Source organism: Echinops telfairi, unplaced genomic scaffold, assembly GCF_000313985.2.
Source record: "Echinops telfairi isolate 266 unplaced genomic scaffold, ASM31398v2 ScPeMD7_21;HRSCAF=78, whole genome shotgun sequence".
In the NCBI taxonomy this organism is placed as follows: Eukaryota; Metazoa; Chordata; class Mammalia; order Afrosoricida; family Tenrecidae; genus Echinops; species Echinops telfairi.
The window spans coordinates 5,205,250-5,223,173 of record NW_022103918.1 but is presented as its reverse complement, the minus strand read 5'-3'; the positions used below and the strand labels follow the sequence as shown (position 1 = coordinate 5,223,173).

Below are 17,924 nucleotides of genomic sequence, written 5' to 3'. Positions count from 1 at the left end.
ATATAAATAATTGAAATGATGTGTTCAAGGATTTTTAAATGACATACTGTGATGGCTAAGATTATATGTCAACTCAGCTAGGTCATTATTCTCAGTGCTCAGCAGATTATACTCATTCTCCATTTTGTGATCTATGTGAGAAGCCGATAAGTGGAAAGGGAGTTCACTGGAAGTGTAACCTGCATTCAATGCACAGGCATACTTGGCTTGATGGTGCTTCATAGATGCTGAGGACTTTGGTTTTAGTAGTGGCAATATGGCATCAAGTAAGTCTGTTGGCACCATTGTTTCCCAAAAGCCTATGCTTACCTCATGTCTTTGTGTCACATTTTGGTAATTCTCACAATATTTAAAACTAAAAATATGCTATTGCACACTTAGTAGACTACATTATAGTGTAAGCATGCATTTTATATGCACTAGGAAATGAAAAAAAGTGAGTTTATTTTGATATTCACTTGATCGCTTTGGTATGGAACCAAGACCACAACATATCTGAGGGATGCTAATGTATTGTTCCTGCAAAACTAATCTTTTCTCTGTTCCCACATGCCGCCCTGTGACCTCTGGTCCTTGGAACATGAGTAAGAAACCTTTTGTTTGAGTTGCAGATTTTGCGTTTTTTCAGTCTCTGCAACCATGGAAGGCAGGAGAGCCTCCTGCCTGTTATCTTCCCCAGGAATTTGAGATTTGCCAAATTTTCCCACAAGGTTGTGAGCCATTTCCTTTAAACCCCTCTCTCTCTACACACACACACACACACACACACACACACACCATTTGTTTTGCTACTCTAAATAAAACAGACTGAAATTTTGTACCAAAAGTGGTTCTAGAGGAACAAAATTACAAGGATGTTTTTTCTGAATGATTTCTCAATTCTGATTAATTTTGAAAGCACCGATGACTCTGACTCTTGTAGTGTAGAGGGCACTGATATTCCCTGGCACGGAGTGGCTATCGGAATGGCAAAATGTCAACACCAATGTCTCAATTATTTGTGATGCACGGTTTATATGTTTAATTTTTTTTTTACCAACATCAGAAAGAAAAGTATAAGGAAGCTGGTTGGTGGTCCTACTTTCACTAGACAAAGTGGTAAAAGATAGGGCTGAACTCAAAGCTTCAGAGTTACATCACAAGTGCTGCAAATGAGACCTCAATGTTGCCCTATGCTCCCTGAAGGAAAGCCATATTTCTTTAATTACTGAGCTAATATTGCTGAAAACTCAAACCCAGTGTTTTATCATTAAGGTTGGATAAGTTACAATACCAACTGAAAACCCAATTTGTAACTTGTAATGGTATATAAAGTCAAAGTGATGGCATTTATTTGGAAGAAATGGGATGAGAAACTTGTTAAATGCACATACGGGTTGGTGATCAGGAAGCTGGGGACAGGGTGCCCTAAATTCTGTTGTATCACTCCTACCATCAGGGCCAGCCCTTTTGCTCCCATCTGAACTCATCTGAAGAAATTCCTCCATCTCTATCTGCTAAGCCACCCTCCTCAGGAAAACCAGGATTCTCTCATCCTCATCTGATGAGATTAACCCAGCTACTCCTGAAGAAGCTCTGATATATGACCTGGGTAGTGCCTGGAATTTTGCTGTGAAAGCCATTCTGCCACTTGGACCATATGATCCAGTTGATCCAGTCGAGATTGTGGTTGGGATCCTTGGCCGGCCCCTCTTTGTGAATCACAGAACAGACCCTTAGGACTTTGTTAAAAAAGCCATGCCAATCTTACATAACATTGCTAAACGGTCCCAGGACCCACTCCACCATTTATTTTTTGCTTCTAGACTTATAACTAGATCAAGTTCAAGGAAGTTCCCCAAAGTAACATATTCCAAAGAACTTCTTGACTTTTCTAATATGTATAAATAGAAATGTTGAAAATATAAATGGGAATGACTATTAAGGATATGGGATAATGGTGCAAGAACTATTAAGTTGAATCACTGATTTTTTTTAATATGGGTCCCTACTCAATGATTCTGCATTCAGTATTTCAGCTTTAGAGGCTACAAAAGGATCTATTAGTATCCTTTATTGGTTCATTGAAGCATGGTGTGAGCAATGGTCTACACTAAATAAAGTTTAAATGTCAGAAATATTTTGGTATACTATAGAAGAAACTAAAGTTTTAGGTAAATGGACATGTTAGAGTTGATTAGGTTGAAGCCACGGATCCATCCATGCAGTGCCCAGAGGACAAGCCCTTCACCACACAAGTGAGGAATAAATATGTGAAAGAGTCCTCAGAATCTTTGAAGACTGTTGTGGTTGCTATTATATATGAGGGATTATCCCCCCAAAACCCAAATATTTTTCAAAGCTACATATTTAAATTTTTACAAAACAACTTTATCACCTTCAAAGTACTCTCCATTGAACATAATACATTTGTCAAATCTGTGACTCCATCCTTGGAAACATTTTTCAAACTCATGTTTGGCTGGCCAACATCATTTCCCTCTTCACCTCTTCTACATCATCAAATCGCTGTCCTTTCATGTCCCTCTTCATTTGTGGAAACAAAAATAAGTTGCCTGGAATGAGGTCAGGTGAGTAAGGTGTGTGGGGCAAGAGAGGCATGCTGTTTTTAGCCAAAAAAAACTGTTGTACTGAGATGACTGTGTGAACAGGTACAGTCCCCATGTGCCACAAATGAGGGCTTTCTTTGTTGCACACTGTTTTGCAATCTTTTCAGAACCTCTAAATAGAAAGCTTGATTAACAGTCTGACCTGGAGGCATGAACTCCAAATGCACTGTCTCCCTCCCCACTCCCCCCAAATGAGCATCGTTTTTTTTTTTTGGTACCCCTAGTATAAGTCAGGTTTGACATTAGAAATTTCCCTAATTGAGTTAAGGCACCTGACTACATTGGGGCTGTTTGGATCATGGTGACACATAATGGTCAGGCAATTGGGCATGGCTACTATAATGGATAGCAGAGGCAAAGCAGTATTCAGAATAGTCCGCCATGTATGACTGACAATGTTGTTCCTAAGGGTGAAATAGACCATAAATTTACTTCAAGAATTATGGTTCAATTGATTGGTGGCCTAAATTGAATTTCCAGTACAGGGTCACGGTTCCTCAATCAACACCCAGATTTGATCCAATTTACTGTCTCACAATCCTTTGGATGAAAAGGAAATCAAATATCCCTGAGTAAAGAACTTGTTGTACTACTGACATTTTATATTAATAATCCATCTCTCAGTCTTCTCCAAAGAATACTATGGCCTAAGAGTGGCTACTCACTGGGGAAAATAAATTAATGAGGTTTTTTTCAGGGATTCTTGGGTACTGTCTCTAAAGTAACACTAAATCCAGGAAACCCAAAATGTCACTGTGGCCCACTTGTCAAAATATAGGCCTATGGAAGCCAGGTTATCAATGGAAAGTTAATTCTGTTCCATCTCATAGTAGGTCCAGTGGGAGTCCAAACCCATTCTATACTCATTAACCCCGTTCCAGAATGCATAATTGGAATAGACACACTTAGTAACTGACAGAGCACCCACATTTGCTCTCCGATATGTGGAGTAAGTGGTATTTTGCTGGAAAAATCATAGAAGAATCCATTAGAACTGGCCTTACCTAGGAAAAGAGAAAACTCAAGGTATTGTTGCATTCCTAAAGAAATTGTCGAGATTATCATCACCCCCTAGGATTGGAAGAATGTAGGGATGGTGACTCCCACCAAACCTCCTCTCAACTCATCTATTCATCTTGTGAAAAAGCAGATAGATGTTGAGGGGAGCTAATGACAATGAGTAGAAGAAAAAATAAAATATTCTAAAATTGTGCTGATTATTGTATACCTCTTCTTAATATGATTAAATCATTGTGCTGTATAAAATGTAAATAATATGCTAAGAAAACTCTTAAAAAATCAATAACCACAAGCAGATGGATCTTGGAGAATGACATGGGATTATTGTAAGCTTAACCAAGCGTGACTCCAATTGCAGTTGCTATTCCATATATTTTCATTCTCCTGGTACTTGGAATGAAGTTATTGATCTGTCCATGCCTTTTTCTCAATTCAGGTTTCAAAGGACTACCAGAAGCAGCTTGCCTTCAACTGACAAAGGCCATAATATACCTTCAGTTTCCCACTTCAGGGTTTTACCAACTCTCCAGCCTGATGTCACAATTTAGATTTCAGGGAACTTAATCACTTTTCTCTTTTACATGATGTTACACTGCTCCATTATATTGATGACATTGTGCTGTTGGACCTATTGAGGAAGAAGTATTAATGACTACACTCTTATTGGTAAAACATGTTCGTGCTAGAGGGTAGAGAATTACTCTGACAAAAATTTAGGGACCGTCTACCTCAGTGAAATATGTAGTGGTCCTGGGGGGGGGCATATAGAAATATTCCTTCTAAAGTAAAAGATAAGTTGTTGCATGTGGCCCCTCTCACAACTCAAAAGAAGCACAACGCTTGGTGGGCCTCTTTGAAGTCTGGAGGCAGCATAGCCCTCATTTTGTGGTGTTGTTCTGACCTATTTATCAAGTGATTTTAAATTTTGCTAGTTTTGAGTGGGGCCCACAGCAAGAAAAAGCTTTGCAACAGGTGCAAGCTGTCATTCAAGGCACTCCGCCACTTGAACCACAGGACCTGGCTGAATCAATGGTGCTGACTGCGTTACTGACAAATATAGACGCTTCTTGGTGTTTTTGGTAGTCCACGATTAGTGAACAACAGAATAGATTTTGAGCTTTTGTGTTTGTTTTTAACTTTTCATTGTGAAGTGGGTGAATGTTTACAGAGCATATTAGTTTTCCATTCAACAATTCATACACACTTTATTTCATGTTATTGAGTATAATCCCCACAATGTAATATTATTTATCCTACTTCCTCCCCAGGTTTTCTATTTCCATTTCTCCTTTCTTAATAATCCTGAACTTTGTCCTTGGGTAAATACTGCCATTTTGATCTCAAATGGCTGATTATTCTAAAGTGTACAAATCTCTCTTGTGTTATTATTCCCCTTATAGACCTGTTTATTGTTCGGCTAAAATTTTAGCTTTCAGTTGAGTTCTTTTTCCGACTCAGGATTTTGTAGCTAAGTGCTGCCACTCTCTGCAGATAAGCACTGTGCTTTTGAGAAACAGCTTTGGGCTCATTGGTGGGCCTTCATGGAGCCCAAACCATTTACTGTGGTTGTTTGGACTGTGCTGTCATCATGGATTGAGTACTCTGATTCACAGACTCATTAAGCAGAAAGCACAGCAGCATTCAACTATGGAAGGGGTCTATATGAGAATGGGATCAAATAGAACCTGGACACACAAGTCAGTTACATGAGAAAATGACCCGATGCCTATGGTCACCACTACTGTCACATTACCTCCCCCTTTCTAGCCTGACCCTATAACTTCATGAAGTGTTGCTTATGATCAGTTAAATGAGGAAGAAAAACTGTGTCTAGTTCACTGGTTAGTTCTGTGTGGTATGCAGGCACTATTCCAACATGGACATGGACAGAACTACAGCCATTTTCTGGACAGCAGTAACGGGAAATTGTACCAGTGGGCAAAACACTAAGCAACTGCACATAATTGTTCATCTTCTTTGGAAGGAGAGATTACTAGATGCATGATTATATACTTATTGATGAGCAGTGGATGGCCAGGGACTTGGAAATCTGGAAAATCAATGACAAGGAGGTTTGGAGAAAACGTATGTGCATAAACTCTTCTAAGTGGGCCAAAGCGGCAAAGATATTTGTGTCTCGCACTAGTGCTTACCAATAGGCGAATTCAATAGAGTGGAATTTTAACATCAAGTGGATAGAATGATGTGTTCTGTTGAAAACAGACATCCTCTTTCCCTAGCCAGTTCTATCATTTCCCAATGTGCTACTGAACAAAGTAGCCATGGTTTCAGGGTTGGAAGTGATGAATGGTCTCAGCAACACAGAGTTACACTCACCAAGGTTAACTTGGCTGCAGCTACAGCTACAGCTGAGTCCCAAATCTGTCAGTAAGAGAGACCAACACCGAACCTCTGATATTGCACTATTCCTAGGAGTAAGACACTAGCAATCTGGTGTCAGGTTTATGACATTGGCCTATTTTCAACAGGGGAATGCTTTGTTCTTACTGTAATAGACACCCTGGATATAGATTTATTTTCCCTGCATGCATTGCTTCTGCCCAAATTACCATCCACAGACTCACAGAATGCCTTATATGGCCTCATCTAATAGCAGAGACTTGGAATTGCCTCAGAGAAGGAACTTACTTCACAAAAAAGGAACTGTGACAATGGGCCCAAGCTCATAGAATTCACTGGATTGACCATATTTCCCATAACCATGACGTGGCTTGATCGAATGATAGAATGGCCATAAAAAACATGACAGGATCAGTTATGTGTCAATACCTCGAAGAGTTGGAGAAATGTATATGTTCTGAACTAGTATCCAATACATAATCATTTCTCTCATAGCAGAGATTCACGAGTCCAAGAATCAAGTGGTGGCAGCGAAGAGTGGGACCACTTGTTATTACCTCTAGTGACACTTGAAATAATTTTGATTTCTGTCCTTGTGAGACTAGAGGATTTAGTTCCAAAGAGAAGAATGCTCCTGTCAGGAGAAACAATACTGGCTCCATGGAACTGGAAGTTATAAGTGTCATCCACCCATTTCACGCTCCTCATGTCTCTTGGTCAATAGGCAAAGGAGGGAGTTACTATATTGGGTTGTGTAACTGATCCTGATTACCCAGGGGGAATTGGATTGATATTACATAATGAAGATAAAGACAAGTATGTCTGGAATATAGGAAATCCCTTAGGCTATCTCAAGTGCTACCCTGCTCAGTGATTCAAGTCCATGGAAAACTACAGCAACCCCATTCCCAAGTGAGTACTAAAGAATGAAAGCTTGGGCCAAAGAATCATTACCAGCTGAGATCATTGCGCAGGGGAAAGGGAACACAGAATTCATGGCAGAAGAAATCAGTTCTTGGCCTGCTTCCAATATATATATAGATATTTTAGTGAACTCACTTCTGATGTTTTATCATCCTCATCACCCTCTGACCTCTGGCTTTTTGTACGTGCCCCACCTCTGCGAGGTATACTTAAGTGGCACTGTAATTGTGTCCTTAGTGGCCATTCTATCATTCTATCAAAACAGTTACTTCACGGTTATGGAGGAGATGATGAAATCAGTGAATTCCATGAGCATAGGACTATTGTCACAGATCTTTGGTTGTGAAGTGAGTTCCTTTATCTGAGGCAATTCTGTTTGGAATACCATGAGGATGGATAAAGCTTTCTATGAGTCTATGGATGGTAGATTTGGCAGAAGCAATGCGTGAATGGAAAGCAAATCTATATGCAGAGTAAATCTATCATCTGACCTGGAGATTTTGAGATTCATCCCCTACCCCAGCCTCATGAGCTAGCGTCTCGTTGTCTGACTTAGTGGTTTTGGGTCCATCCTCCTGTGTAACCATGTGAGTCCAGAGAAGCCTCCAGCTTGACACGTGACCCACTGGGATTTGGGATGTTTGACCTAATCCTCACAACTGCATGAACTATTTCCTTGAAATAAATCTATTTCTATATATTTATATATGGATATTTCACTGGTTCTGTTCTTCTGGAGAACCCAGTCTAGGACACATGGGAAATGTTTATGATACATGATGTTAGGGAAAAAATGAGGAGCTGATACCAGGGGCTCAAGTAGAAAGCAAATGTTTTGAGGATGAAATTGGCAACAAATGTACAAGTGTGCTTGACACAATGGATGGATGTATGGATTGTGATGGGAGTTGTATGAGACCCCAATAAAATGATTTTTTAAAAAGGAGAAAAAGATCAAAGTATAAAATATTATATGCTACATATTCATATTTAAAATGATTCCACAAAATGGCCTGGTAAGAAACAAGGAAATGCTTTATCCTTTTCTTTAACTATTCACCGAAATTTGTTTGAGGGGGGCTTCTAAAAGCTGGTGGGAAAGTTTATCTTTTAATTCCAATTTTCCATGAACTTTGTGAAGATCCCTTGTATATGCAACTTTTACATTGAGAAATAGCAATAAATAGCATCTTAAAACCCTGTTCTATCTATCAGGAGGTAAATGTCTCTGTAATTGTTTCATAAATCACTGAGTCTTATTCGTGGATCATCTGGAGAATTAAGAGACGTAACAAAAAGACACTTGGGCCACCACAATTTCTGCAATGCCATATTTTTAAATGTTCCCTTAAATTCTAATAAATGTTTCTGTATCTTAATCACTGTCGTGTAACATATTTGCTTCACTTTCCTCCCTGATAAGTAAATATTCCCTAAGTAAAATGACACACTATACACTTACCTGTTAATTTTGCATTTGTTTAGTCCTCGATATCCTTTGGGGCCTGTCCACCTTAGAAAAACAAAACAATTCTTTCCCAGACGCACAATCAAACCAGTTCCAGACAATTCCCAGGAGCAATTCTTTATATGATCCAGTTGCATAACACACTTCTTGAATAAATGACATATCCTAATTTCGGATACATCACCAGGTTCAAGTCTGAGAGTATTCTCTGCCAGTCGATAAGGGTGCGGGTCACTGGAAGATCTCTTCGCAGAATTTTCCTCAGGGCTTCATTAGATAAGTCCTGTAATTCTTCTAAGACTGCAGCTTGAAATTTATTCTCTTGTTCTTCCACAAGCCTCGCAAAATTTAGGGCCAGTTGAGCTTGGTTTACTACTTCTAGACTTTCTTTGAGGTCCTTGGAGATTTCAACATGCAGGTTGACACTTCTGAAGTAGTGAGCTTGCACAAAAATTCTTCCTGTTACTTGGGTCAGAAATGGATTTATTTGAAATATCCATTTAGATTTCCAAAGGCCATTCCAGCAATCTCCTGATTGGTAGTTGTGATTTTCAATGCATGCTATCAAGAACTCCTTATATTTCACAGTTTTTCTGAGCACATTGCAATTCCCAGATGGAAAGTGTTCGTTCACGTACAATTTCAAGGCACACAGAACAACATTTCTTAGGTATTCTGACTCATTCCGAATGATACCATGACTTTGGATGTCTTTTAACTGATTTTGAAGAAGGTCAAATCTGAAAGAAAGTTTGCTTTGACAGTCAAAAAATCGAAAGTCCCCCACTACATTGTGATGAGACAAGAGTACGGGATTGCCATCGATACAGAGTGGTACAGAATATTTTTGGCAGTGTTGGTGGCCTGCACACTCACCCTGATGGTGCATCAGTTTTTCATCCCGGATAAGCAGGCAGAGATCATCAAATGCGTTCACAAACTCCCCTGGAGGAGCCTGTATCAGCAGTCTGCGGATTGCTTTTTCCTTCTCTTTCCTACTCAGCACGCTAAGGGCCATACTTGGTTGCTGCAGAGGCCAAGCTTCTGAAAGAGTGTTCAAAGGAATGAGCAAACATTCCCTGAGACACCTTTCCCATCCAGGTGTTAAACAGTCAGGCTTAAGATCATTATGCACAACCATCAAAACAGGGAGTTTGGCAGGCTCTGAGTCTCCTGATTACATCATAAAGAAGCTTTCTGTATGAAGGCTAGAACTTGTGATGATATCACAATGGGTGTTCAAACCACAAGGGGCAAAAACAACAACAAAGGTTACCATCACTTGACAGCACACTCCCAGCCAGCCAGCCAAGCATGTTTTGAAGATTTTAAAAGCTAAGCTTCCTGAACAGGCTTCTTCAAAAGTGGTGTGACTCTGAGTGTTATATCAGGTATCGAGAAGAGCAGCGTCAATTCCTAGAGAGAAGCTGGCAGATTTTACACCTTGAGGGCTGATAAGGGAGTTATTACTCAGACCCTCACAATAGCTGTCTCACACTCACTGGAAGTGCATTTTTGATGAAAGGTTTGAGGGGTTTAAACAAAACTAGTAAAAATAAAATGAGATACAATGACAGTTCATGGGGTGGTGGGGGGAAGTCAGCAGGGTGCTTCGTCTATGAATATTTTGGATTTGGAGGTAGTCAGAATAGAAATAAAGAGCCAAAAAGTGTGAGGGCCGGGCATCTAGGATCCACACCTCTTGTAGTGGTTTTGGGGGACTTACGGTGACCTATCTTCAAAGAACAAAGGCAACAAACTGCAGTGTTCTCTGCTTTCATCCTAGAAAAGAGGTGGCAGTGGCAACAGCCTCAATCAAGGAATTCCATTTCTGCAAGGGGACAGAGTCCACTCTATTTGGAGCCTGTGAGCACCCCAAATGGGGAGAGAATTCACTCTGAGCAGTTCTGTCGCAGCACACCATGAATACGTGCTGAACAAATATCCACTTGCGAGTCCCTTCTGTGCCCTGCTCTCTTCACTCCCTTGATTTGAACTTCTTCACTCGGTTTTCCACTTCTGCTTTCTGGACTTAGGTTCCTCTCATTTAAGTATAAACCACTTACTTCTACATCTGTTCCAAGCTTTTCTGAGGTTTCCCAAGCTTCCTATATCTTTCTCTCCGAGAAACACAGGTTTTGCGATGTTAAGTCATAGCTATTAACTTTAACGGCTTCTCATTACTTCTAACAATCTCAAATTAGGTGGATTTTAAGACAAAATTTTTTGGCCTACATTTTCCATGGCTTTATAGATTACCATATTACTTATTGCAGCCTTAGTCTTTCAAATTGAAGTGTCCTAATTTTGGTAATTTATATTAAATAGCAAAAACTCTGATTATTTTGGTTTTATTTGTCACACCAAATGTAAACTTACCATATATTTTTGGTAACTTCTTTTTGATGGGGCTTAAAATATTTGAGGTTGTTTTTTTTTTTGCGTGTGTGTGTAGGTATGTGTGTGGTATGTGTATAGCTGGAATGGTACATCTACTAATGCAATAGCAATAATTTATATGATAGCAATAAAATTCTATCACTAATAGTTACTAATTATAGAACATTTAGTAATATGAACTTTTACGTGACATGTTAATGATTCATTTAATGTCCTATCTTCTCTATGTTAGGTATTAATGTACTCAGTTTTCAGTCCAAAGAGGTCCGTGACCTCTGCTGTCTCCCAAGACCATGTCTTCAAAAAATAAATTGCAATAATGTTTTGATATATTCTCCAAGTTATAACTTTATTTCTCAATTTAAAAATTTTCTAGTCTTATTCTGAATTGTTGTTTATTGTAGAAGAGTAATTACCTAAATTTGTTTCTTAAATATCTTGTCACTTAATTCGTACACAAAGTAGAAACCTTTAAAAAATACAAATAAATGCATTTTAAAAATTAGAGAGAAATTAAATGCTACTTTAAGACTTTTAAATACTTAATCACTTTCTGTGTTAATTTCCTTAACTTCTTTTTTGTGCATCATACATGGTTTTTATCAAAGATTCATGATGAATTTAGAGGTGGAAAAATTAATCTAGATAAAACTGTGAAATTACTTGGAAAATTAGATATCCACTGTGATATTTCTCATGTGAAATATATTTTTAAGGTGAGATGATATCTGCTCTTACCCCCAACCTGTCAGACTTATTCCACTATAAGTATATGTTAAAATATAGTTAAATTTTGTCTGATCTCTATAGAAAATACTTACAAAAATTAATTTTCAAGAATTACAGTATTTAATCATGGCAATTATAATTGAATTCAATATGGAAATAACTTAGCTAGGAGGAAAACAATTGTTGATTGAATTTGAAAGGAGAAAACAAAGATCAGTTTAGAACAATCTCCTGACTGTATAGGAATACACAAGGGACATCAAAGCTGGGACAAGCAGATGGTCTTCAGAAAGAGGAAGAGCCTCAACCAGATGGATTCACATGGTGGCTGCAACAATGGGCTCAAACAGAACAATTGTGAGTATGGTGCAAGAAGGGCCAGTGCTTTGCTTTCATTGCACATAGGATCCCTATGCTCAGATCCAAAGGAATAGCCCGGCACAGCAGCAGCAACAGACACCTCCAGCCACCTCAGACCACCAACACACCCACTGGAGGAGGGCAGTTATTCCTCATTACCTACTTTCACATCTCATTTCATTTGCTCCTCATCACGGTTCTCTTTCGAGTTGGGGAAACCATCAAAAGGTTCCATCATAATGGGGATAATCTGAGGTTCCAACTGGAGAACATCTTGCAGTACAAAGCAGACTGTAGCATCCATCACCTGGAACTCCTCTCTATTGCTAAAAGGCTGCCTGGGATCGCATGAGTGGCCCTCCTGCTTTTGGTTACTGCTATCTCATGGCTTGATGGAAAGGCAAATACAGAGGCTTCCTGTGGGTCATGGGCAGTGATGTGTGGATATTCACCAGAGTAGCATAGACAACCTAGAGGCAAAGGGCTGTGATGTGGTGCATCACAAGTGTCTGTTGTATTTTCCAATATTGACTATGTAAAAATGATTTTTAATACTCTTTAATGAAATTAAAAGATGGCCAAATATTTTTTAAATAATGGAATTTTTAAATGAACTTTTGAAGCCCCTTCATATAGTGTATAGAAATATGTGGATGACATCAGACTTAGGGTTGGTTGTTTATTAGAAGAAAATAACAGAAAGGATAAAACTGGTAGTGGGTTAGATTTTAGTGACTTATGGGTAAACTTGAGACAATGCTCTACTCTGAAGAAGAAAAAACATCCAAAGAGCTAGAGCTAGTAGGAGGAGATCTGGCTCATGAATACTCAGAGAAAAAGACAAGGGTTGTTGTTGAGTTTTAGAGCAGGAAAGTGCTCATTTCTTGGGAATCAGGAAAGAATGCAAAACTGAACCATCTAGATAGTTAGGAAGACAGACATCTTGAATGTAATTTTGGCTTTTGGGGACTGAGTAGCTATGTTTCTCATCTATATTCAAGTGGTCTACCTCCATTATTTTCTATAACATACTTGACAGTAAACATGACCTTTATTCTGTAGGAAGACACTATTCTTTCCAAGCCTGTAGGTTGTACAACTATTCTTGAAAAGACAGTTCTGAAGGGAGACAGTGTGTTCAGAGATGTGAAGAAACACGGCTGAGGCTATTTATGTTTACTAGTAACTAAGAGGCCATGCAAAAAAAAGGAAAGCCGTGTTCCTCAAGAGGCTGCATGACCAAGCTAGAGTTGCAGGGACATATTCCTATGAATATAAGCAGTGTGTGCACCTAAAAGGTAACAGAATTTTGACCAATTCGTGACAATACTGCATTTGAAGAACAGAGCTATGTGTTCCATACATTCAAGGCAAAGTAAACCCAATCCCTTTGAGTCTCTTTTGACTCACAGCAACTCTATAGGACAGAACAGAACTGCTCCATACGGTTTGCTAAGCTGTAAATCTTTATGGGAGAGGATAGTCTCATATTTTTTCAAGGAGAGGCTGGAGGGGTTGAAATGCCGATCTTACTGTTAACCAATGCAATCCAAAGTTTTTCTAATAGGGCGCCTAAGACTCCTTTCAACTCAAAAACTCACTGCTGTCGAGTTGATTCTGACTCATAGGGACCCCTAAGGACAGGGCAGACCTCCCTTGTGGGTTTCTAATGTTGTAACTCTTTATTGGACTAGATAGCCTCCTCTTTCTCCTTCTGTGGAATGGTGGGGCAGTTGACTTTGCGGTTAGCAGTCCAGTGCTTAACACTATACCCCCAGAGCTCTCTTCAAGATAGAGATATTGTTTGGCATTCAATTGAGTGAGATATGTGCCAGATTTTAATGTGCTTGCTAGAATGCTTAATATTATAACAAGTACATGCATTAATTGTAATTTAAGTGTATTTGGACATTGGCAGGCCTGAAGTTTAATTTGTTTAGCAAACATTTTTTGGCGTAGCTATTTTTTGTTTTTGACAAATTACAAAAATTAGAGGGGCAGAGATTGTTTACATTACTTCAAAAACCTCTTTAAAAAGACTTAACATGCTTTAGAAGCCTTATTTACATTCAGGCACAGCAGGCAATTGTGACAAATCATTCTTAATATTAAAACAGTTGTCCTAATCCTTATCACGGAGAGCATCATGTCATAATGGTTGTTCTCAGCTGCCAACCAAAGGGTGATTTCTCCAGAAATGATTTCAGCCTCAGGGCTTCTGGGAGGCCTCTGTCACATGAACTAGTTATGAGTTGGAATTGACTCCCTGCAACCTGAAGCAACAACAGTGAGTCTTGTAATAGATAATACTTTGTTCCTTTAGGGAAAACTGTATATAGTTCAAAACATTGGTTAAATAGAATGTTTAGGGAAACTATATAGACTGAGTGTTCTAGGAAGTTTCTTTAACATTCTATTGTTTTGCTTTAACTTCTGTTGCTAATCTTTTCACACTTCATCAGTATGCTTTTCTGCTGCATTAAATAAAGTGAACCATAATGAATCTTACTTTGATGACCAAAATAGTTCCATTTCAGGGGTTATTATTCTTGGTAAGATAAATGGGCTTGGAGATTTTTGGCTCTCTTAGATCATAGCTGATTAGTACTTGGCAAGCCAAAAAAATCTCTCTGGTCATATTTCTTAACCTGCAAACTTGGGGTATTAATATAGTTATCTCATAGTCTTCTTTTGAATGGTACATAAAATATAATGTGTGAAAGTACTTCATACCACTAAGAACTCATAAATATTACCTGGAACTAGATCAATCATGATTGTTTAAAATATATATGAGACTACTTTACATTTATTAATTTCCTAAGGATCTGTTTTTTCAGCAAATCTTTGACATGACTTTATTTGCTTAAAAGGTGGCATTTTCTTATAAATTTTCAGTAAAAAACATATAACTTTAAGGCCTTGGCAATAAAAGTTTATACACTATAAACTTCAATCTACAAAATTAATTTTTGAGTCAAGTTTTATGCACTACAAGCTTTTTATGAAATTAATTATTGAGTCATGACGTTGCCTCTTAATTCAGTTGTGAGGATTTGGGTCTTCTTGACATAGAGTTGTGATCCATAGTGAAGCTGCAACCCGTGATCTTCATCAGCAAGTGCCTCAAGTCCTCCTCACGTTCAGCAAGCAGGGTTGTGTCATCTGCATATTGCAGATTGTTAATTATCCACCCTTCGATCCTCATGCTGCGTTCTTCTTCATACAAGGCAGATTTTCTGATTATTTTCTCAGTATACAGATTGAATACGTATGGTAAGAGAATACCACCCCGAGACACACCCTCCCAGAATGTGCAATATTCCCTTGTCCTGTTTGAACAAATGCCTCTTGATCCATGAACAAGTTCTTTAGGAGCACAATTAGGTGTTCTGGAATTTCTGATCCTTTCAAGCCTATCCATAGTCTCTTATGATCCACAGTGTTAAATGCCTTAGCATAGTCAATAAAGCACAAGTAAACATCTTTCTGTTATTTACTGCTTTCAGCCAATATACAGCTGACATCAGCAATGATATTTCTTGTTCCATGTCTTCTTCTGAACCCAGCCCAACCCTCTGGCATCTCCCTGCCAGTGTACTGCTGCAACCGTTGTTGGATGATGTTAAGAAAAAAAATTTACTTGGATGAGCTATCAATGTGCTAGAATGTGAGCATTCTATTGAGTCATCTTTCTTTGGAATGTACACAAATATGGATCTCTTCTAGTCAAGTAACTGTCTTCTCAATATCCTGGCATAGAGAAGAAAGTGCTTCCAGTGCTTCGTAAGCTTGTTGAAACATTTTAATTCGTATCCCATCAATTCCTCGAGCCTGGTTTTTGGCTAAGCTTTCAGTGCAGCAAGAACCTCTTCCTTCAGTAGCAATGGTTCTTGTTCCTATGCTACCTCCTGAAAGAGTGGAATGTCAACTAGTTAATTTTGGTAGAGAGACTCTCTGTATTCCTTCCATCTTCTTTAGATGCTGTCTACATCATTCAATATTTTGCCTATAGAATCTTTCAGTATTACAACTTGAGGCCTTAATTTTTCCTTGAGTTTTTTCAGTTTAAAATATACTGAGCGTGAATTTGGTTTTCTAACTCTAGGTTTTTGCATGTTTCGTTATAATACATGGTTTTGTCTTCTTGAACTTCCCTTTGAAATTTTCTATTCAGCTCTTTTACTTCATCATTTCTTCCATTGACTTTAGCTACTCTATGATTAAGAGCAAGTTCCAGAGTCCCTTCTGACATCCAAATTAAAAAAAAATTTAATAAATAATTTTATTGGGGGTTCTTACAGCTCTTATAACAATCCAGGCATTAATTATAGCAAGCACATTTGTTTCCATCATCATTTCCAAAACAGTTCTTTCTACTTGAGCCCTTGGTATCAGCTCCTCTTCCCACCCACCTCTCTCTTCCACCCTCCCACCCTTGTAAACCCTTGATAATTTATACATTATTTTTATTTTCATATTTTACACTGTCCACTGTCTCCCTTTACCCACATTTCTGTTATTCACCCCCTTAGGGTGGGGGGTTGTATACCAATCACTGTGGTAGTTTCCCTTCCCCTTATTCTCCCCACCCCTTTCCCCTACCCTCATGCCATTGCTACTCTCATTATTGGTCCTGAGGGGTTTGTCTGTCCTGAATGCTGTGTGCTGAGAGCTCTTCTCTGTACCAGTGTATGTGCTCTGGTCTAGCCAGATTTGTAAGGTAGAACTGGGGTCATGATAGTTGTGGAGAAGATGCATTAAAGAACTAGAGGCATGTTGTGTGTTTTGTCGGTGCTGCACTGCACCCTGGCTGTCTTGTCCCTTCCTTGTGACCCTTCTGTGAGGGGATGCCCGATTGTCTACAGATGGGATTTGGGTCTCCATTCTGACCCACCTTATTTGCATTGAAATTGTTGTTTGTTTGGGGTCTTCTGATGCCTGATACCTGATCCTGTGGACACCTCATGATCACATGGGTTGGTGTACTTCTCTATGGGCCTTGTTGCTTTCCTGATAGATGGCCGCTTGTTTAACTTCAAGCATTTAAGATGCCATTTAATAGCTGGACATCATCAGCTTTCTTCACCACATTTGCTTATGCACCCATTTTGTCTTCAGTGATCATGTTAGGATGGTGAACATCACAGAATGCCAGGTTATTAGAACAAAGTGTTCTTGCATTGAGGGAGGACTTGAGTAGAGGCCCAATGCCCATCTGTCACCATAATACTTAACCTACAAATATATGTACATAGACCTATATCCATATTGTCATATATTAATATATTTACATATGTACATGCCTATGTTTATACCTCTATAAATGTCTTTTGTCTCCTAGTTCTTTCCTTTATTTTCTTTTACTTTCTTCCTGTCCCAGTATCATGTTCAACATTCATTTGCCTCTCAGTATTCCTCTCAGCTATATTGCACTCGATCAAACCTCCCCAAGCATTCTATGCCCTCCTCATCATCGATTTTAGACCTCTTGTTGTTACTTATTCTCTTGTTGTTCCAAACCCTTATTCCTGGGTTTGTTGGCTCCCCTGGACCTTTCTCCCACCTCCTCCTCTCCCATGACCCCTGGAACCACTGGTCCCATTGTTTCTCCTTGGGAATGTTTATCCTGCCTATCTTAAATAGATAGACATTGACATCCACTTTGATCTTTTCTATTTTCTTGTCTTTTTAACTGCAATAAGTTTTAATAATAAGTTACACTTATATACCAATTTATATGTAGTTTTACCTATCATAAGCTATATTTCATAATCTGTAGTGTATCTTAGGATAAAACATGTGCGTTTGCATATTTTCTGTAATATATATTAATATTTTAACTCTAATGGAAGGAATTTAAGCTCTGATGGTGTAGCGGTTAAGCATTGGCCTGTGGTCTGCATGATTGGCAGCTCATTAACCCTCGCTGCTCTGTGGGAGAAATACTGGGATTTCTATTCCCAGAAAATGCACAGGGGTCTCTATGAGTCAGCATTGACTCAATGGCAGTGAGTTTTAGAGTCAGTGAAGAGAAGATTTAATTATTTTCT

The 17,924-nt window shown here is 38.8% G+C and overlaps 2 protein-coding genes across 2 annotated transcripts in view; one reads left to right on the top strand and one right to left on the bottom strand.

Moving 5' to 3' along the window:
• Nucleotides 1-8,500: 8,500 nt before the first annotated feature.
• Nucleotides 8,501-9,400, bottom strand: CAPZA3 (capping actin protein of muscle Z-line subunit alpha 3). Its single transcript, XM_004713779.3, has one exon. The coding sequence runs from the start codon at nucleotides 9,398-9,400 to the stop codon at nucleotides 8,501-8,503; it is 900 nt and encodes a 299-aa protein (XP_004713836.2).
• A 1,969-nt stretch (nucleotides 9,401-11,369) lies between these two features.
• Nucleotides 11,370-17,924, top strand: part of PLCZ1 (phospholipase C zeta 1) — a 59,665-nt gene continuing 53,110 nt past the window's right edge. Inside the window, exon 1 of the mRNA XM_004713778.2 lies at nucleotides 11,370-11,498. The gene's annotated coding sequence lies outside the window, so the exon portion shown is untranslated. The remainder of the gene's footprint in view (nucleotides 11,499-17,924) is intronic.

Coding starts and splice junctions, on each gene's coding strand:
- CAPZA3 (XM_004713779.3), bottom strand. CDS start 9,400: ATGGCCCTTAGCGTGCTGAGTAGGAAAGAGAAGGAAAAAGCAATCCGC.